This window comes from Dermacentor albipictus, chromosome 9 (assembly GCF_038994185.2).
Source record: "Dermacentor albipictus isolate Rhodes 1998 colony chromosome 9, USDA_Dalb.pri_finalv2, whole genome shotgun sequence".
Lineage (NCBI taxonomy): Eukaryota > Metazoa > Arthropoda > Arachnida > Ixodida > Ixodidae > Dermacentor > Dermacentor albipictus.
This window is the reverse complement of record NC_091829.1, coordinates 116,190,694-116,213,555: the sequence shown is the minus strand read 5'-3', so window position 1 is coordinate 116,213,555 and position 22,862 is coordinate 116,190,694. Positions and strand designations below refer to the sequence as shown.

General features: G+C 45.1%; 1 protein-coding gene across 1 annotated transcript; it reads right to left on the bottom strand.

The window, feature by feature from the left end:
• Window positions 1-983: 983 nt before the first annotated feature.
• LOC135913563 (alpha-(1,3)-fucosyltransferase C-like) lies at window positions 984-8,583 on the bottom strand. The gene is made up of 2 exons (XM_065446076.2): window positions 8,434-8,583; window positions 984-2,228 (listed from the first exon to the last, which is right to left on the bottom strand). The coding sequence occupies exons 1-2, from the start codon at window positions 8,493-8,495 to the stop codon at window positions 1,064-1,066; spliced, it is 1,227 nt and encodes a 408-aa protein (XP_065302148.2). The 5' UTR covers window positions 8,496-8,583; the 3' UTR covers window positions 984-1,063.
• Window positions 8,584-22,862: the final 14,279 nt, after the last annotated feature.

Here is a 22,862-nt window from a genome sequence, read left to right as displayed (position 1 = left end):
CAACGTGCTGACCTCGCCGTGATGCAGCGATAAGTCGAGGCGTTAGGACATCGAAGAGCAGCGGTTCCCTAGCTTCGCTTGCACCCTTCTTCACAGTAAGAGAGTGGTAAATTTTTACTTGTACAATTCTAATAAAAATAACAAATAATTCGCTTTGTGATGTTCTTGGTTTCATTTCCTATTTCTCCGTTTGGACGTGGATAGCCAGAAATTGCGCCCACTGCTTGGATCTCTTTATTGCAATTGAGCAATGCCACTAGCCGGCTCACCAGCGAAGACTATAGAACAGCTCAGTCGTAGTTGATCTTTTTAGTGGACGATTGAGATGAGCTACGTAGATAGGGCAGGTTACGCTGCAACGAATGACTGCTTCACGTAGCAGCTGGGGAAAGTGTCTTAGTAGTCTGCTTGCAGTGAAGCCCATTTCTCGGGCCCATGAAAATATTTTCATAGGTGCGTCAAACCCGCCGTGGTTGCTCAGTGGCTATGGTGTTGGGCTGCTCAGCACGGAGGTCACGGGATCGAATCCCGGCCACGGCGGCCGCATTTAGATCGGGGCAAAATGCGAAAACACCCGTGTACTTAGATTTAGGTGCACGTTAAAGATCCCCAGGTGGTCGAAATTTCCGGAGTCCTCCACTACGGCGTGCCTCATAATCAGAAAGTGGTTTTGGCGCGTAAAACCCCATAATTTATACATCTTTATATAGGTGCACCAAACGCGCCGGCTGCCTATTTGTTGTAGTAATTCAAATACTGTAATCTTCTACCAAACCTCTACCCAGAGTAACATACAAATACTAATCATGCAAGAAAATCCTCGTGCATTATCCTAAATTCCATCATGTTATACGTGGACAATATCAGGGGTGTTTTTCTTGGGATATGAGACTTTAATAAACTTGAAACCGGGAGACATACTTTGTGAAACGGATGTGGTTAGCTTTCGTGAGAATTGCCACTGGTTAAAAAATATGCGAAAGTACAAGAAAAACATTTTTACAACAAAAGTGAGACAACAAGCTATTGTTGAACAGTACAATAGGACCGAACGCAATGATTGTCAGTCGGTGCACTTGGTGCCATTGTTCCACCAGTCACTGATGTTCTTGTACACTGATTCTTGGACAAATTCTTCACCGTACAGCTTATTGCAGAGTCCGCAGAAGTCGTCGTAGTTGTGCATAACCACCTCGTAGTCCCTTTTCCAGCTAAGATACTGGCTGTAAACTTCGAAATCGCTAGCCGCCTTCATCATAAATGCGGCCACATTGTAAGGCTCCGCATACTCGTCCACATTAACGACGGAACCCGGTGGTGCAACCATGCTGTAGTTTGCAGCGCCCTTCACTACTGGAACCACTTTGTAGCGGAGGAACCGGTAAAGAGGCATCGTCACGTAGTCCACACACAAATCCCTCTCGAAGACAAGCACGAAGAAGTACTTATTCGCCAGCATCTCGTAGCACTCTTCGTCGTCTCCGTAGGACGTCGTGCGGCAGCTCATGTTGCCACACTCTCCGTACACGTCGACGAAAACGTGCTTCTTCAACTCTTCCACGTACTTGGCAGCGGCCCCGTCACACGACGTCGGGAACCAGGCCACCATGCGGCTCTTGCTCCTCCAGCGCTTCTCGAGCTTCCCGACGTGTAGAGAAGAGGGGAGCGACTCGCTCCTGCGGACCACTCTGCCGAAGGCGTTCGTGATGTCCGAGTCCCGCCGGTACGTCATGGTCCAGTTGAAAGCCGTGTTAACTTTCTTAAGTCTATCTTGAATGCTGTCCTTAGGACTCTCCATTGTCCAGAAAACCCACTTCTGGAATGCGCGCCGTCCGGGCGGAAAGGGCGAACCACCAATTTTCTGTATGTACATGACGACCGCGTCGCTACGGTGAAGTTGCTGCCGGTTGTAGGTGACGTAGCATGGCCGCGTGCAGCCTTCGTATCGCTCCTCGAAGTTGTTTACCCACTCAACAACGGGGGACTTGAACCACACGAGGATTCGTGGTACATCGCCCTTCACGCCGTCGTAGTCCTTGCGCTGCGGCCATGGTACCCAGCTGGCGTAGGTTTGCCGCCAAGGCAGCATCTCGTAGTTGTCGACGATGTCTTCTGGAAGCATGGATCCGCACTCTTGGCCCTTGTAGAGGTATAGAAACCCCGGAGGCAGCAGGCTCGCGGCGACTGCCAGAAGCACCTGCCATCTGAGGTTGCTGAACGGGGCAGTTCTGTTCGGGAATGAGAGAGCAGTGGACGTGTGAATTGCAAGAATGAACAAGGGTTGAATGCCTTTCTCATCTAGAAAATTTCAAAACTTTTCTGCAAAGTACGTTACCACGTTCGCCCTGCTGCAATGTTTTAACTTGCACACGCGCTCTTTTCTCGCCCTTCGCGAGTTACGCAGTCACGAAAATGACCGTCGCATCAAATATGTAGCGTAGAGAAGTCGTCAACAAGCCAATCAGGCTGACCACAGAGCGCGGTATTATGCTTCCGCTTTCAAGACTACGCGTGAAGTAAGCAGGATGTCGGATCGAACGCATATAGTTTCCGACATGCACCAGCTTGGGCGCGGTACGAACTCACCACTCGCGTCCTATTACTGGTAGAACACGATCGACTTCAAAAGTTCCTCATCGCGTTTAGTTTGATCCCGATAGTACTTATGTATCATCAGTTTTATTGGCACTCGCCTCTGGTTATGTTTTAAGTTTTCTAGCCAGAAAGGAGTATCGCGTATGCTGTACTCGCCTTGACCTAAACTGTCGCGAACGTGTTTGCCCCTAGAGCAGGCACTTGTCTGATCGAGACAAATTCGTGTATGTTTTAAGTGGATCCTCTATTGGTCTGACGAATACGAGTAATCTGACAGAAACATGGATCAACATCCGTCCAGAAGGAGAGAGCGTCAAGTTTTGTTTTATCTTAACCTGTTTTTTGGTTAACGTTTTGTATGGTCTGAAAGTACACAAGTGAACGTACTAATTAAAAGAGCACGTGGGCTATTTAAAGAAGAAAAATTCCCCTACTACTCTGAACACGGAGAAATCAACCTGCATGATGCCTAGCAAGACCATGCTTAAAAGTATACTCTCTCATAAGGGTGTATACCACACATAAGCTGTGAATTTGTGTAAACCACACATAAGGTGTGAATTTCCTTGAAGAAGATTGTTAAATCGATGACTAAAGGATGTTGAACGCATTGATACACAGATCCGGGTACAAGAACGCGTATAACAACTTTCCGGGTTCTAAGGAAAGTTGTGAAAAAGGGCTGGTGTGCGGAGTATGTTCCTTCATGTACCATTTCGGTAACTGCTCGGGGGTAGCTGAATCAACTTACAAATCAAAAAGCGAAGCATGGCGGAAGGGTTGGCTTTGCCAAACATGTAAGATAGCTAAGCCGAGAGGTAGCCAAAGCAACAAAACAAAAAAAGAACAAGATGCAGACATAGCGATTGTGCTTCAAGGTATCGACGCAAAACTAAAAAGCCTCATGACATTAAAGGACACAGTAGAAAAAATTGAGCACGCAGTGGAAGTGATGTCAGACAAATATGATGAAGTTGTGGTACACATGCGCAATCATGACAAAGAAATATCGCAGCTAAAAAAACGAGTCGAATCAATTGAATTTCAAGACCGCGCAACTGAAAAACGACAGATAACTCAAGATTTAAACAACCTTGAATGGCAAAGCAGAAAACTAAATCTCGAGTTCCATGGCATACCCGTCAGTGAAAACGAAGACTTATTGTCGAAAATCAATGAAGTGGCAGCGGAGCTTCACATTCCAGAAATAACTAAATACGACATTGTTGCTTTGCACAGACTTCCAGCACCTAAAGATAAGATACCAGGTATCATAGCACATTTTACAAGACAGGATTGGAAGGCTCAGTTTTTAGGGAAAAAAAACAGAACTCAAAAAGTCAAAAATGAGCTGCTACATTCAGGAAGACTTGACGAAAGACAGCAGGGTATTGCTTGAGGTAACCAGGCAATGGGCTAAAGTGCATGATTTCGAATACGCCTGGCATCGTAACGGCAAAGTTTTCGTCCGCCAGAAAGATGGAACAACAGTACATCATGTAAAATGCAAGGAGGACTTAGCCGAGATTAAATAGACTTAAGTTTCTTTTTTTTCTTTTCCCTATTATGGCTTCATACAAAGATTACATTACACCATCCGAATTTAAAGATGTTTGTGGTCTGGACTATGTCAGTTCACTTAAGCTGTTTCACCTCAATGCCCAGTCAGCTTAGAAAAAATCCGCTCAGTTCGAAGTTTTGTTCAGCAAGCTTGATTTTGCTTTTGACATCATTATGCTTACTGAGACCTGGTACACAGAAGAAGCTAATGCATTATGCTTACCCTCCTACAACACCTATTTGGTGAACCGAACTACCTCTCGTGGAGGAGGTGTGGCAATGATGGTGAAGAACCATCTTGTCTGTGACCAAGTGCCGAATTTTTCTTGCGTGCATAAAGACTATGAAACTTTATGTTTGACTGTCGACAAAAAACTATTAAGCGTAATATACCAGCCTCCAAGCGGAAATGTGCAAAACTTCTTGGTATTTCTAGATTCTTTGTTTACTTTTGCAAATGAAAGTAAGCTATCTGTAATCATCGGCGGAGATTTTAACATTAATATGCTTGGAGATCTGCCCGCAAAACGGGAATTTGAGCAATTAATTAAAGCCTATGGATGTATGAGTGTAATTAATAAGCCTACCAGAATTACTCCCACATCTTCTTCGTTGCTTGATATGTTTATAACCAACTTGCATGCATCTAATATGAAGGCTGGAATTATGTGCACACATATAATCTTCTAGGAAGGATGGATGGATGGATGTTATGAGCGTCCCCTTTGGAACGGGGTGATGGGTTGCGCCACCAAACTCTTGCTATTATACTGCCTAATGTCCTACCTAGGTTAAGGGATTAAAAAAAACACTATGAACTCCCACAACCAAATTTTCTGATCACCTAGTGCAAACTATGCTTTTGTACGTCCCCGTTTTTTGTCGTTTTGTCATTTTTTTCCCCAATCCAATCGCTTCTCGCACCGCATGTAGATTATAGGGTGCTATAATAGTACCCCATCTGTAGGTATAGACAGCAGCTGCTTTAGAGTGTCCGTTTGACGACAAACTGATTTACACCCATGAGGGTGTTCAAATGTTTAGTGCGTGATCTGAGAGAATGAAATAACATGATCGCAGCGCTGGAATACACCAGAAAAAGACGTTGTTCTGTCCTCTGCGTGTGCGACTCCACGACATGCGAACAAGCAGACGTAATGGAAGTACATCTCTCTTACTACGGCACGAAGTATAACAAACTCGCACAGAAATTCCATTTGCCTTTTTACTATTTTTCTAAACTTTAATTGGTCCATTGAAGCAACAGATTAAACGTATTGCTGATGTTGCTTTGAATAATTCTAGAAGTCACGTGCCACTGTGAGTGACGTCACAGCACCACCAGGTACGTAGGTGCGCTAGCGCGATTGACATCGACTCTCCAGCTGGAAGCACGGCGCCGCGACGGACAAGGGCAAACGGCGTTGAATTTGAAATTGAATGGGAAGTTTAAGCTTGGGCCCAATTCCAATGCGGTCTATTCAAATACATGTAAAACTTAAAACGTGGACTGATTTTAATGAAATTTGTTGCATCTTAGAAGGCAAGGTAAATATTAGTGACTGCTGGAAGCGGAATTTCTATTTAGGGCTTGAATATTGTTAAAAGAATTTTAAATAATGCGCAAGTTCGAAATGAAATAGACACTCGAAGTTTATTCATAGCTCTGCATCAAGAACAGATATTGCGGTTCTGTAAACGGCATCAATTAGATCATTCAAAGTGGACAAATTCAATATATCAATTTATATCTTACCTGAATTATTTAGGTTGTGTAAAATGTTTCTGCAAGAACTCTATTAACATATTACTGGTTCCTTTTAGATTCGCAGGTAATATATAAATTTTGTCCGCTTTAGACGTACTATAAGCTATGAGATTTTTCAATTCACAGAATTGTGATATGACATTTCCTTAATAAAGGGAAAATCAGACATTCACCCGTTCGTAGCAATTGCTACAAAGGGTGGATGTCTTCTCCCCACCTTGCGAGTTTCAGCTGAACTATTACGTCTGACATTTACTTGCTAAGTTACCCAGTTGTAAACTTGATAATTCCGCTTTTTCCAAATTTCCGATTTTGTCAATATTACTTAAAAATAAAAGAGGAAAATGAAAAATTCAAAAGCAACTGCCATCAGATTCTACGTTTTTTTTTTTTTAAATGCAAGAAACCTGGACAAATTTGGTACAGTGGTTGTCGAGAAAAAAGTAGTCGCCTTTTGCGTGTATTTAGATAGGAGCACTCGACCTAAAGCTTCCTTTTAAGCTCTTTTCGCGGCACACAGGGACGTAATACTTAGCAAGAAATATCGTCAGTGCACATTGTATGCACTGCGCTTGTCAGTTTGCAATGGCCAGAGCTGGTGAGGGGCGCTTTAAGGATGTATGTTAGTTTCCAGTGAAGCCCTGAAGCAGCCGTATGAAAAGGACGCTTTGTGTGAACGCGTAGCCAGACGGCGGTTTCAGTGATTATTCATCAATATCAACAGCCAACAATGCAGCTCTAAATGGCTGTCGGTACGTTCAGCGGGAATAGCTAGCCGGCGTCGGGCACATACAGCGGATATTACATCGAGTGAGACAATCGTAAAGGATCGGATTTTGTCGAGGAGTCGTAAGGGATACAATAGACAGCCCACGAAAACACGCCAAGTGTGACGAGCGGCCAGTCGTGCTGCAATTGTGCACGCATTCGCGGGCATCTTTAATGTCTGCAAAAGCACGCTTATGTACCACATACTGCAAAACGAAAAGCTTTACCGGGAGTGTTTCAGGTTATAATTTTCTCAGTGACACTTTTCATCTAATTATGGTATTTGAGAAGTTGATTAATGAATTAAGACTAAATATGCAATTAGGATGGACGCAGGCAATATTCTGAGCATATCCAAGCGACGGGAAACAAGATTGCGTTGGTTCTGTCCAGCTAATTGTCATTTGTATCCTGCTTTTCGTGAATAAACATCAGTTGTCATACAACAATTTTTCTCGCTTCCTTTATGTCATCTCTGTGCAACACCATGCTCGTGTCACCTGTCGACATGCACCAGCGCTAACCTGAAGTCCCTAGATATCCTGCGTTTATTCGGGTAGCGACATCTCCTCTCACACGCAGCCGGAGTAAGCCGCCATGTTCTTCCTAACCTCATGAAGCGGCGTACCCGTGTAGATTGCATCGTACGGTCAATGGCGGCTTCTTTACTGCATGAGTCAAGTATGAGCTTCAGGCATGGGGCCATTATATCAAATACGGACCCAAGAGCGGCTCATTACTGGACCATTGTGACTGAACGAGAAATTTGTCGCCGTAATTGTGAACCGTACTTACTGATGGTGACCGTTCAAAACCCCTCTTTACGGCAACGCCTGGCGCGTTGATTGCGGCCGCGCAATACGACGCCTGCTGCGTTTCTGCCGTTGCGCCGATCACAAAAGGACCCTTCGCACAAGCAAAAGACGTACCTAACGCTCTGCTGGTTAAATAAAAATGTTGCAGTAAATTGCTTATTTTAAGCAAGGTATTAACTTAATACTCAAGAAAAACGTTCGCGTGTCGAATGCATTTCGTTTCACGCCATTCCATGCTTCCCGCTTATTCTAGCGCGTCCGCGTCGCCTGCCGACGCACGTCCACAGCGTTCCACGACCCCAGCCGCCGTGCATTTGTGGCAAGATTTGACGAAGGAGACGCTGTCCACGCCAGGCCAAGAAATACGTGTAGAACGTTTACGCACAAGTGTACAAAAGCGATGCGCAACTGGCTATCACAAACGCATGTCGGAAGGTCAGCGAGCTGGATGGGGTCGGCGAACGCAGTGCGCACGGGATTAACCCCCGTATGCAGAAATGCAACTTAAGTCGAAGCACATGCTTGACTTGATTTAGATGACGCCTGGCGTTAACGTGCCCAAAGACGCTCACTGCGTTTCCTTCGGCGCGTTCCCGATAGGCGTCACTCGGATCAAGTCAAGCATGGGCTTCAACTTAAGTTGCATTTCTGCATACGGGGGTAAGTGCGACGTGTAAGCGCGTGGCAACTCGAAGTCACCGAAACGCGAACGGCCGTGTCTACCAGCCGCACACAGCAATGCCAGAACCGGAAGAAAGAGACTGCAACTTCGGGACAGTTTCTCCTAGCCGTTTTACGAAAAAAAAATGTGCAGCGGTATTTTCTGTGAAATGAAATTCGTACAGTCGCAAACTTGCTCGAGATTGCTCGAGCGATGCGGCCTCGGCTAGGAGCAGAAGTCCCAAGTCCACATTAACGTAAACTCACTTTCTGCCGTCCTGCTCCATCGGCGCTGTACGGCCACCGTCGTGTCCCAGCTGGTCCTTCATTTCGCAGTGCTACGTGTACCACTGCAGCGCCGGCTCACGTCACGACTGAAGATGATGATGATGATGGTGATCCCCTCAGGTAATACGCTTTCTGGGGATAGGTAAAACGTGTGACTGTAGTAAGAAAAAAAATAAGTGCGGATTCTACGCGCTGTGGAAAAACTGCTGGCCATTCTTGCATGCGCAAAAAAGATTAAAAAAAGACAGTTTGCCAGTTCTCTTAACGGGCGTAGAACTATAGATCTTTAATTTCATTACCTGAGCACATAATCAAAGTCAGCCCGACTCTTCGCCAATCCCGGTGAGAAGGTATGCGCCAAACTCATCAAGGGCGTCATCATCATCATCACTGATTGCGATAGAAAGGTTCAGCTTTGCGCTTGAAATCCGTGGACAGTGGGTGCGCAACATTGTTGCTAGTAAAACGTTTGTAAAGCCTGAGGTTGATTTCTGAAAGTTACTAAACAGACTATGAAGCATATTCTAAATGTACGATAGCCCGCTTACACAGCTTCGGTGTCTATGATGTATCAGTTGCTCACATGTTGACGTTCCGATGCAGCGACGACAACAACAACGACAACACCTTAGCAAATGATGTAGACGTAGATCCTTGGGAAATACTGGCACCTACCCATTCAGGGGGATTGGCCTCGAATCAGGCAGTTTGAAGCAAAGTATAATATACCATGACAACCGTTTACAACACGCAAGTTAGAATCCAAAGGTAGAGATTGGAGAAACTGCATGATTTTAATAAATGAAAAATTATATCAAAAAAGAAACGATTGAAATTCAATTTCAGGGACAGAAGAGGACGCCTAAAAGTTTAAATTTGAAGGTTAAATCTTTAAATTTATCGTAAAACAAACCCTTCGGTAAAAACGCCAGCCTTTCCGTCGCTGTGCCCAAGAGTCGGGGCACCCATGGATAGTAAATTTCGAACAGTTAAATCAAATTCAGGAGGGCGGAGTGGTCTTTCTAAGGTGCGTATTCTTAATTTTATAAACACTTCGACAAGTACTAAAAAAGGTTCAATGGTCTTCCCTACAGATATGACAGATCGGTGATTGTGACACACCATGTCCTATATAAATAAATATCTAAAAATGGCATGTGACAGCATAGCCTACAAATAGCTATATTTCAATTCCTCTTCCTTGACTTTTTGCGCCATTACACCCCATTTAACTAACTAATCTTCCTTGATGTAGATTACTTTCCTATGGATACAGTAAATGTTGAACGCCCGAGGAATTTGGAATAACATGAGATTTCTCGCACGATCATATACCTCCGAAATCTTGCCGCTGTGATAAAGGCTGGTGTAGGAAGAAATTGAAAGGCTGGGTGAATGATCGACGCCTTCGCCATTGAATCTGCTTTTCATTTAGATTACCATACATCTACGAGCGTATTTGATGCCAAAGCGTGAAATTGCTCATTGAGCGGGATAGCCGGCGTCAGGTGTCTGTAGCACTGAAACGGCACCTTAATTTCCATTGGTTGCGACGCAGCGTCATGCGTGCACCTCGACGGAGCAGAGCGGGTGCCATGGGACACCTGCGGCTGCAGTATCACACCAGTGGTTCCATGACGGGAGAGGGCATTCCGTGACGTCAACTCACCCTTCCTCTCGAAAGGTGCGCCTCGGCAAGGCCAAATCTTAACGTTCCAAGCGCCTCAACACACTCGCTTGCCCGCGAGGAGCTCGTAACTCTATGTTATTGTTCTTACCTAGAACTTGTTCTTGTTCTTCTTCCCTAGTGAAATGGCGCAACCCACTCTGGTGGATCGGCCACCAATCGGGTGGTGGAGGAATTGTTAGGATTTTTTTATAAAATAGGGTGAATTGAAGAAGTATCTTCCAATTGGTATTTAAAGTGTCTATCGTTATAGATATCAGTAATCAATTATCTAGATATTGTGGGAATTTTATAATATCCTAAGAATTTTGAAGAGTTCTAGCATACAATTAGTTTTCTCTCACTCAGAAAGATGCAAAGGGCTTCACGAACGTTCCTGTGGCTGTAAGCCAGTACGGTAGCCCCAAACTTTATAGGTAGAGTCAAAGTCAAGCCAAGCTGTCCTTCTAAAAATATTTTTCGCTGAATGATGAAACCTAAGGCTAGAAGGAACACTTAGCGGCGTTTCTTCTTCTTCTTCCTTGGACGAGTTGTTGGACAGATACACCGCAAGCTGTGGAAGATGAAGAAGTCTAACGCGACACTCCGCTCACGTGAGTTACCTCTTGAATCATTTCATCATCATCATCATCAGCAGCAGCAGCAGCAGCAGCAGCAGCAGCAGCAGCAGCAGCAGCAGCAGCAGCCTGGTTAAGCCCACTGCAGGGCAAAAGCCTCTCCCATACGTCTCCAACTACCCCGGTCATTTACTAATTGTGGCCATGTTGTCCCTGCAAACATCTTAATATCATCCGCCCATCTAGCTTTCGGCCGCCCCCAGCTACGCTTCACTTCCCTTGGAATCCAGTCCGTAACCCTTAATGACCATCGGTTATCTTCCCTCCTCAATCCATGCCCTGTTCATGCCCAATTCTGTTTCTCGATTTCAACTAAGATGTCATTAACTTACGTTTGTTCCCTCACTCAATTTGCTCTCTTCTATTCCGTTAACGTTACACCCATCATTCTTTTTTCCATAGCTCGTTGCGTCGTCCTCAATTTAAGTAGAACCTTTTTCGTAAGCCTCGAGGTTTCTGCCCCCTAGGTGAGTACTGGTAAGACGCAGCTGTTATACACTTTTCTCTTGAGAGATAATGACAACCTGCTGTTCATGATCTGAGAATACCTGCCTAACGCACGCCAGCCAATTCTTATTCTTCTTATTATTTCCGTCTCATGATCCGGATCCGCCGTCACTACCTGCCCTAAGTAGATGTATTCCCTTACCACTTCCAGTGCCTCGCTACCTATCGTAAACTGCTGTTCTCTTCCGAGACTGTTAACCATTACTTTAGTTTTCTGCAGATTAATTTTTAGACCCACCCTTCTGCTTTGCCTCTCCAGGTGAGTGAGTATGCATGGCAGTTGGTCCCCTGAGTTGCTGAGCAAGGCAATATCATCAGCGAATAGCAAGTTACTGCGGTATTCTCCCTTAACTCTTATCCCCAATTCTTCCCAATCCAGGTCTCTAAATACTTCCTGTAAACACGCTGTGAATAGTATTGAAGAGATCCTATCTGCCTGTCTCACGCCTTTCTTTATTGGGATTTTGTTGCGTCCTTTATGGAGGACTACGGTGGCTGTGGAGCCGCTATGGATATCTTTCAGTATTTTTACATATGGCTCGTCTACACCCTGATTCCGTAATGCCTCCATGACTGCTGAGGTTTCGACAAAATCAAATGCTTTCTCGTAATCTATGAAAGCTATATATAAGGGTTCCTTATATTCCACACATTTCTCTATCACCTGATTGATAGTGTGAATATGGTCTATTGTTGAATAGCCTTTACCGAATCCTGCCTGGTTCTCTGGTTTACAGAAGTCTAAGGTATTCCTGATTCTATCTGCGATTACCTTAGTAAATAATTTGTAGGCAACTGACAGTAAGTTGATCGGTCTATAATTTTTCAAGTCTTTGGCATCCCCTTTCTCATGGATTAGGATTATGTTAGCGTTCTTCCAAGATTCTGGTACGCTCGAGGTCATGAGGCATTTTGTATACAGGGTGGCCAGTTTCTCTAGAACAATCTGCCCACCATTCTTCAACAAATCTGCTGTTACCTGATCCTCCCCAGCTGCCTTCCCCCTTTGTACAGCTCGCAAGGCTTTCTTTACTTCTTCCGGCGTTACCTGTGGGATTCCAAATTCCTCTAGACTATTCCCTCTTCCATTATCGTCGTGAGTGCCACTGGTACTGTATAAACCTCTATAGAACTCCTCAGCCCCTTGAACTATCTCATCCAGATTAGTAATGATATTGCCGGCTTTGTCTCTTAACGCACACATCTGATTCTTGCCAATTCCTAGTTTCTTCTTCACTGTTCCTCCGTTCTTGAAAGCATGTTCAATTCAAGCCATATTATGCTTCCTTATGTCAGCTGTGTTATGGTTGTTGATTAACTTCGAAAGTTCTGCCAGTTCTATTCTAGCTGTAGTGTTAGAGGCTTTCATACATTGACGCTTTTTGATCAGATCTTTCGTCTCCTGTGATAGCTTACTGGTATCCTGCCTAACGGAGTTACCACCGAATTCCATTGCACACTCCTTAATGATGCCCGCAAGATTGTCGTTCATTGCTTCAACACTAAGGTCCTCTTCCTGAGTTAAAGCTGAATACCTTTTCTGTAGCGTGATCCGGAATTACTGTACTTTCCCTCTTATGGCTAACTCATTTATCGGCTTCTTATATACCAGTTTCTTGCGTTCCCTCCTCTAGTCTAGGCTAATTTGGGATCTTACCATCCTATGGTCACAGAAGCTTACCTTGGCGAGCACGTCCACATATTGTGTGATGCCAGGGTAAGCGCAGAGCGTGAAGTCTATTTCCTTTCTATTCTCGCCGTTCGGGCTCCTCCACGTCCACTTTCGTCTATCCCGCTTGCGGAAGAAGGTATTCATTATCCGCATATTATTCTGTTCCGCAAACTCTACTAATAACTCTCCCCTGCTATCCCTAGTGCGTATGTCATATTCCCCCACTTCCTTGTCTCCAGCCTGCTTTTTGCCTACCTTGGCATTGAAGTCGCCCATCAGTATAGTGTATTTCGTTTTCACTCTACCCATCGCCGATTCCACGTCTTCATAGAAGCTTTCGACTTCCTGGTCATCATGACTGGATGTAGGGGCGTAGACCTCTACAACCTTTATTTTGCACCTCTTATTAAGTTTCACAACAAGACCTGCCACCCTCTCGTTAATGCTATAGAATTCCTGTATGCTACCATCTATATTTTTATTAATCAGGAATCCGACTCCTAGTTCTCGTCTCTCTGCTAAGCCCCGGTAGCACAGGACGTGCCCGCTTTTGAGCACTGTATATGCTTCTTTTGGCCGCCTAACTTCACTGAGCCCTATTATATCCCATTTACTGCCCCCTTATTACTATAATATCACTGCTAGACTCGCCTCACTAGATAACGTTCTAGCGTTAAACGTTGTCAGGTTCATATTCCAATGGCGGCCTGTCCGGAAATTTTCTACCGTCCAAGGAAATTTTCGTGTCATTGGCATGGTAAGCGCCATGGTTGGCATACGTGGGCAGATCCCGAAGATAGCACAATACCGGCCCGACCCGCGGCTGAGGTGAAGCAGGCGTTAAGTACTCCCCCCACGTGGGCCGATGCCGAAGATAGTTCGATGCCGCGCCAACCTGCGGCGGAGGTGTTCGCCATTAAGGGGGCCACATACATAGATAGCTTCGGTGGTCATCCTTCTTCACAGAGTGGAAGGGCACTGAGTTTTTTGCTTTGCTTTTGCTTTGTCTATGTTCACCTGACGCTTTCTGTCGTTCGTCATTCGCTTCCCGTATCTCCTGTTCCACCAGCTTTTGGTTTCCTCTTTCCAACAAGCCTGTTCTTTCTCTTTCCTTACTTCTCTCGTCATTACATTGAGAAGCTCACTATATTCCCGCTCTTTGCTTGGCCATTTGCGAAGTTCTTCCTCAACTCTTGAGACTACAAGTTTTATTTGTTCAGCATTCACACTTGTACTGGTTGTTTTCCGCCCCTTGCTCTTTCCAAACAGCATATCCCATTTTCAATGTGACGCATTTGTGGTCACTCCCTCAGCTGCTCTACCCTTACTCGCCAACGACAATTTCGCTCAGCTTATCATGAATTCCTTGTGTCATAACAGTAATCAATGATCGATTACCGGTTTTCCACTTCGCATATGATGTGGGCATGATATTTAGGCCCCGTATTTACGATAACCAGGTGGCGTGGCTCAAATACATCTAGCATTAACTTGCCGTTGTTGTCGCTGCTATATAACCGTCTAGATCCTGTATGTACGCATTCTTGTCACAATACAGGATAAGTTCGGTTCACGAAACCTTTAGTGTCATAATTTAGGCATTCCGCTAACGCTTGGTTCTTAGCAATTTGTTCCCGTCCACAAATACGTTACACCCACATAAGTTCTTTTTTTTTTCGCTCTTCGTGCCTGCCAACCAATTACGTTCTTACCACTTTGAATTTACTCTTCCCCATGTGGCTGCGCTATATATGAGCATTCCGATTCTCCCTCCATTTCTTTCCGATTTAGCTATGTTGCACCCTTCCCAAACATAATTCTCAATGATTGGTGGCTCTTATAATTTTCTAACGTGCGTTTCTGTGGCGCCGCACAAACCTATTTGTACTCTCTTTTACTGCTCCTCAATCTCTAACATGTGTTCTATTTTTCTGCCGTCCTGCATGTTTACGTAACCGATTGTATGGAGAGCTCTCTTCTTTCTTATTTTGCTCCTTTTTCTCTTATTGGCGGCGATGCTAGTCTGTGGTTCCCTATAGGGGAGCTTCTTCATTACTACCTACCCTGGCCTCTCCTGCGCCCGTGGGCCTCACAAAAAAAGCAACTGCGTCAACTCCAAGTCGCAGCCCACTTCTAGCCTAAGCCTTTGATTGAACTGGATCCCATCGCCTTAAAAAACACCATACCTTCTCACCTCCCCGTTTACTCCTGCAACCTCAAAACCTTTCTCTGGGCCTCAATCTACCAGAGAGCTGACAGGACGTTCTGTCGCCTTTCTGGTCCGTCTCAATCCAACGCTAAGACCTAATTGATGCAACGAATCAACTATCCTAAATATCTGCACTCTTGGCTTTCTCTCGGCTTATTCTCCATATAGCCCCATTAGCAGCCACAACGGCTCTTTGTGCGTTACTGTCGCGCACAGACACCTCCGGCAACATGCACGCCACTATCAGCAGCTTAGGCGACCCACTTCGGCAAGCGCTCGGTTAGTCCTCCTTTTTTCTGTTTAGCACATCATTTAGTGCACCTGCAACTACTACAAGTTTGCATCTGTGCGCATTTTTCGCGAACTTTTCTTTTACTCTCGCCACGATAAAACTCAATGTCCGCCCTGAAGATGCCTCTACCACCCCTCTATTGTGCCCTTTCACCCTCACAACAATTGTCTCTGAGCACCTGGCAGGTTTGAATCGCCGGCGATAGTAACGTTGTAGCGGGGCACCTCTAGCCACTAAAATTTAAAAAGACCTCTGGGCTTGCCCTGCCTGAGAGGTTCGAGCCCAATACATGCCGCATACGATGCGTATGCTGTGCAACTAGACCACCTCTGCGAGCAGAAGCACAAGAAATTTGTCATTCGCTTAGGAAATCGATGATGCTCGTGCAATTCAAAAAACTCAGAAAAATTCAGCAAACACATTCATGCAGGAAAATTTCCTGCATTAGAAGTTTTCAAAACCAAAAATTTCCCGTAGGGCAGAATGCCCCCATTAGAAATTTACTGCAGTACAAATTACTATAGAATGTAACCAAACACCAGTCATAATTACTATAATAAATATGGTTGGCTTCTCCAAGCACGTCTGTTTACTATGCTCAAGAGCACTCCGAATTAAAATTTTCTGATATAGGCAAATACCGATAAACAGGCAACAGGGGAACCGAAAAATAAGCGCCATGCGCAAACAAATGACCAAGACTTCCGAATGTGGTGCGCTAGTGACACTGAGATCTATGGGAGAACAGAGGAATGTGCAGGAAGCAGATTATTTCGCAAGGCCACTAGATGGCGAGACATGCATTGGGTTCTGTAGGGTTCAGCCAAAAAGAAACGCGATCAGCTTCCACTGCCTAAATATAATTTTATCATTCAAACATGTTATTTATCCATGAATAACGGCAAATCATGACTTAAAACGATACCTAGATCAAAACAAACAAGTTTGGTTGGAAAGTAGCTCGGGTATAGCGTTGCGCCATCTGTGCACAAAGGCACACATTTTACAGCATATGCCATGGCTTCCGAGATCTACGCGCCCCGGCTGGTTTTTTTCTTCAGGCTATCCCGTTCGCGCGGAGCGAGCCTTATTTCCATGGATGAAGGAAAAATATAGGAGGACGCATTACGTCACGCAGCCAGCCTTGGAAATCGAACGCTACGTAAAGCCACAGTGGTGGCTCAACATGTGACATCTTGCATCAAGATCACGGAAAAGAGGAAGATTTGCTGTGACGTTTGGTTCGCAGTAGTTATTCCAGTAGCTTTTATTCCGTGCGCAATTGTTAACCTGCCCTCCTGCGGCTCTGCCTGCAGAGCAGCAACACTAAAACTAACCTTGAACTTTGACGTGCGATCACGTATTGGGCCACCAGGTTGGTTTCAATCACATTGCGATATGCTCCTTCCTGTCATTTTCATCTCTCCATGGTAATTTCAGAGGTGAGCGTGGCCAGCTACTCCTCTGCGCGGCGACGTTCACAACCGACACGCAGGGTGGCCAGATTGTGCTGTTAACAGCAAAATTGGGCGACATATTATGCGGGTTGGCGTCGAAAATCGCGAAGTTGGCTACATGGCTATATTTAGGCTATTTTTGTCTGAAGGACTTCCGAGTCCAGAGGACACGTCAACACTGACAAAGTTTCGGAACACCGGTATATGAACACCCACCCATAGCGTATTGCTGCTGCAAAGATATCTAGGCAATCTCGAAGGCTGTGCTTTTAGGTATTGTCGGCGCTCGGAGGGTGGCGCAAAATCATCTCTGCCATGTCTATACGTCATTCCAGCGCTTATCTCTATTCATTTCTTTTTTTTTCGACGCCAAGTGATGCCAGTTCGTGCCTGGTCCAGAAAGGCAAACGGTGAGGCTCACACCGTAGAGTACATGTTCCATGCCAGCTGCTATACAGCAAACTATTTTGTGGACTTAGCAGCTCAAGTATAGGCACGGATGTCATGGGGTGTCATTTTCGCCCGTGGTCCTTCAACGTTTACCAAGGGTTCCTCGAAGCCTATTGCTTAGTTTTGCCACAAATAATCGCGGTGTTTATTTACCTAATAAATTTACAAAAACCCGCAAGCGGCTTTAAACGATAAGCGCAACAGTTCGGGACTTGATGTACATACTCAACGAAGCGCTGCATCTTGACTGTCGATCAAAACGAAACGTTCTGCTATAGTATCACTAAGCATCAGAAACTAAGAAAACAGGGCCGGAAATTCAATCTTCCCCCTGCTCTCTGGGCTTGCCGTGTCCCTACTTGCGCCGCCTCTTTCGAACGCAGCCGTCGAACGTGTGTTCAGCCAGGTTTCGTTGAGAAAGAATGATTGGACAAACCGGATGTCGAATAAGACACTGGAAGCTCTCCTTCCCGTTAAGCTTGGCCTGGCATAGAGTGTGGACGGCAGCTAAAATATTCAGCTAATTCAAATTTCTGTCGCATTCCAGTTTTGCAGTTCTATATGGTCTAAGTGGCAGTGTAAATTAATTCGAACGGGGCTAGATTGTATATTTAATCGATTCGCGTAAATCCCCAGTGTGAGAAATATCAACAGGGACTCTACGCAGTGTTTTTGTTTTTCGTACTTCGCTTTAGTCGAGCCCCTACGTAGTACATAAAAATTCCAATTTTTCCATGGTGCTTCTTGAATGTCGAATACTATTACAATGACAGGCTCTGTAAATAAATGAAAAACAACGTTCGTCCACGGCGAAGACAGCTCACCAAAAGTCGTTGAGTGATACTCATGCGACTATTTCTTTCCTTTAAACTTTGTTGGTACGATTAATTGCGATTATGGCTTACTCTTTATATGCGCGCTTCCTTTTTGTTCGTCTTTCTAGTCGATCATTACTTTGTACGTTGCTCACGCGTATTTTCTAGCTGTGATGAGAAAAAACGCGGTCGACATACATAATAGGTGCTTGTAATCCTGTTACGTCTATATTTTATCATTTTCGCACACATTTCAGTGTAGGATGGGCAAAGGTTTCTTGCCAGTTTGCAAAGGCATATATAGTGTTCTACTGACTTCCTTTTGTGCTATATAGTGCTTGGATTTGTTAGACAAAGTGGTTTAATTTGTACCTAATTTCATGACAACCATCCACGGGGGTTGTGTTGCCTAGTGTACTTGCATTTCTTTATTTTTTTTCAAGTCGCACTGAAAGTAAGCTACACAGCCCCCTTCAGAAATTTCGCAACACATGCATTCGTGCCTGCATTCACAGAAACTTACATACACGTATTCATATTGCATGAATATTGCCGGCGAGTACTCGTTTAATAACTGCGCAGTTCAACTCTTTTTGATACCAATACCACCTGGAGTATTGCCAGCGCCGTAATGCAGGTGGCAATAAAACCTATAAATTTTGATTGACCTCTTCTGTTGTGGGCCTGCAGGTCTTTCGCTTTGTTCCCATGAAAAGGTGAATTTGCAGTAGGTGAACGTGAAGTGTGAAGCTGCAGTAATGGACTACGGAAAAGCGAGAAATCTTGTTTGACAGTCTGCGAAGCACTTCACGGAATTTAGGCTTACGACACCAAACCTAGGCTTGTGACGCAGTTAGCGAAAAAGAGCTGAGCCGTCCTGGTGCAGTTGAGTTAAGGACTCCTCCGGGAAGATGTTTGCGACGCTTTCTATGGATCCCACATTATTGTAACTTAATTTGGTAGCTCACTGTGATGCTGGCGTCATGCACTAGACTAATGAAAAAAAGAAAACGTAAACAGGATAAAGAGCTATGCACAAAGAGTCAAAAGCAGAAGGATTTAGCTTCTAAGGTTCCAGTGATTCCGTATGTTCAGGGCCTTTCACACAGACTTAAAAAGGTGGCTGGGTGTTATGAAGTAAAAGTGGTGTTGTCGGCAAAAAATAAATTAGGTAGTGCGTGTGTCCCAAGGTTAAAAATAGGTTAAAAAAGTAAATTCGCGACCCGCAAGTAGCCCCAGCCCACTTCTTGCCCAAGCCTGTGATTGAACTGGATGCCGTCTCATTGACAACCACCATGCCTTCTCACTTTCCTGCTCTACAACCGCGAAACCTTTCTCTGGGCTTATTCTCCATATAGCCTCATTAGCAGCCACTGCGGCTCCTTGTACGTTACAGTCACGTACAGGCAGCTCTGGCTACGTGCACGCCATGATCGGTACCTCAGGGGACCCACTTGGGCAAGCGCTGGGCTAGTCCCTTGTCTGTTTAGCACGTTATTTAGCGCACCTGTTGCTTCGACAAGGTTGCATCCATGGGCAATTTCTGCGAATTTTCCTTTTACTCGCTCCACGACAAAACTCAATGTCCCCCTTGATTATGTCTCTACCGCAACTCTTTGGTGCCTTTTCACCCTCACAACAATTGCCTCTGAGTACCTAGGCAGGTTTGAATCACCTGCGATAATCACCTTTTCACTATCGCCTACTGCCGAGGCCTCTTCTTGCATCCCTTTGCCACCCATTCGTGCGTGACTCAGGTTTGATACGGGGCGCTGACCCCTTCGTTGTTCTGTTGTGGTCGCTTCAAGGCAGGTGAGGCTCTTTCCAGGTTCCCCCTCCCTCCCCCCGCTCCACGCATTCCACATGCCTTGTTGACCATTCCCTGTTCTGTCACGCCGGGAGACAGCGTTACCTCGACCCTACCACTTCCGTTCATAACCTCGGCCCTGTTCAGCTTTAATGTCATTGCGTTAAGGGCCCCATGTCGCAGAAAATCCAGCTTCGGCGTCCTACATCTGGCGTCGACCATCTTGTGGGCGAAAAACCATTCTGAACCATGCATACCCAACCACGCACGCCCTCTGTGTAGCCGTTACAGAACTAATTCAACGTTTCTGAACTAATTGAATTTCTCAATGTAAAATGCGTCACAAAATTGCGAAGTATGACTTACACACAACGTACAGATATGATAGCGTGGGACTGTGATTTGAATATACGAGAAAACATAATTTTGCTACGCGGAAATTCAAACACAAGCTTTTTCTTTTCCAGCATTTCTAGCATTCCAAGAACGTTGCGGCCAGTTCCTTGGCATACCATCCAGATGGCGCTCGTCTGCGGGCATCCGCGGCCCACGCAAGAGGCTGCGTTTCTACCAGAAAGCTCGGCTTCGTGCATCGCGTTCGCTGCCAGCGTTTCCCGGTAAGCATTATGGTAACATAATTTGCAGTGTCAGGGAAGCGTGAGAAGCAGGCAGTAATCGTTGAATGTCCACTCTTAATGGTGGAGCTTAAGCGTCCTCCAAATTTTTTCCTCGGCTGCTCGACCCCATTCCTCTACAGCCTTGCGTGCATCTAGTTCCGTGATAAGTTAATTTTTGAGCTCTTGGATCCGCTTGAGAACCTCCTCCTGTATATCCTCCATTTCCTTAGTCGAACATCTATATCACAGTGTTGGTTGACGACTCCATTTCCTCTCCATTCCCATCCTTCCTTTCATCTACATTGAGGAAGTCCCCGCACACTGCACGCTTTACCGTCTTTCTTGCCATGTGTTGCACTTAACTTTTTCTAATACAAACATCGAAGCTTTCAGAGCACGTGCCTTCTAGCAAATGCCGATACGCACGGAATCTAAATTCTTAAAATAGTGCACAGTAATTATCATCAGTGATTTAGAAACAATGAACGCCGCACAGACTTAAGGTATGGCCCTTATTCGCCCGTGTTCAAATACGTGGCCACGCCCAGACTGTCCTACAAAAGCAATATTCCCCATACAACTAACCAAACATTGAAACCAGTGCACTAAAACCAGACTTGCCTTGCCACTTCCAGCCTACTATTCAAATATTAAATAGACTTGACATCCCTCACGTTTACAAGTGTTGAACCGCGTGGCGTGAAAGTACGCTCTATCCTGCAAAACGAATTATATCCGAAACACACATGCTTGCACGAAAAAAATAATAACAGCGGATAGCCTTGGCGCTTCTACGTACTATTTAAAGGCTGAGGAACACCAGCAACTTTTAAGAAATAGAAGCAAGCTCAAAGCATGCACAAAGAAAGTTATGTTTTCATCGCTACCATGGATCCCTGCAAGATATGTTCATCCCCCACAAAGCATCACCATTCACGCGTGCATGTGTTGCAGAACGCCCATCACGGCCGCAGTGGAACACTCTGGTTCACCTGTACCATTCGCCTAGAACCAGGCGGCGGGACATCTGCAGCCACTAAAAATTTCAGAAGAACTCTGGGTTTCCCTCGCCACAGAGGTTCGAGCCCAAGTGCCTGCCCCTACGAGGCAGATGCTCTGACACTACGCCGCATCTGCAGGTAAAAGCATGGGAAGTACCATGCTTTTACCTGCTAATGGAAGTACCATTAGCAAATCAAAAATGCTCGTGCTATTCAAAAGGCGACTGAAAAGTTCTTGCATTAGCAGCTTTAAAAACCATAAATTTCTCGTAGAGCACAATGCCGCCATTAGAAATTTATAGCAGTACAAATTACTATAAACTAGGGGTGTGCGAATATTGAAATTTTCGAATACGAATCGAATACGAATGAGGCAAAAAACTCTTCGAATATCGAATCGAATATCGAATACATGTGTAGTATTAAAGAATTGCAAGATAGGTAACAATAGCTTTGTTACCCTTTTAAAAATAATATTGCATTTTACAAGGTTGCTTCAGATTAAAGAGGTACTCATAGATAATGGACTCGGGTAATGCTCTCAGTCAGGTAAAACGCTTGTTACAGATTGTCGTGAGGGAAAATTAACTGCTGAATATCGTCAGAAAGTAAACGCTCTCTATGCACTGTCACATTTCTACCGGTATAAGAAACTCTTTCACTAGGCACTGAGGTGGCAGGGATCGCCAAGCACTTCTGGACGAGTGCACTTAAAAGCAGGTACCTGAAGCGGCCAATGGACTGCCACCACTCGCAAGGAATCATGCCCCTTACCAGAAGAGGCTTTTCCGCGTAGTCTAACTTCCCTCGCAGGGGCAGATGCCAAATTTGTCTTCTCTTTGTTCACTAGATCGTCAAAAGCATTCCATACACTCGATACCACCAGTGGACACAAAGTCTAGTAGAACTTGTTGTTGGGCGAGTTGGTAGGTATTAGCGAACATTGTTTAACTGCGCGAGCAAACGAACCACAAAGACAGCGAGGGACAAGGACGGGCGCAGACTTGCAACTAAAGTTTATTCCACAAGGTACACATATAAATACACACCCGACATACACCAATGCGCGTGCGCGAAAAAAAGGAAAGGTAAAAGAAAAGTAAAACCTTGTATATGCGAAACGCGACCTACCTACGCTTAATCTACCTACTTAATCTCACTGGTATGTAAATAAACTGAGGTGTCACTGACACATTGTTGTCCCTTCTTTTTAATATGGTACGCCTCGAGTAGCTCTCTGGCTCGGCTATCTCGGCAGCCGATCATGAAGGAAACAA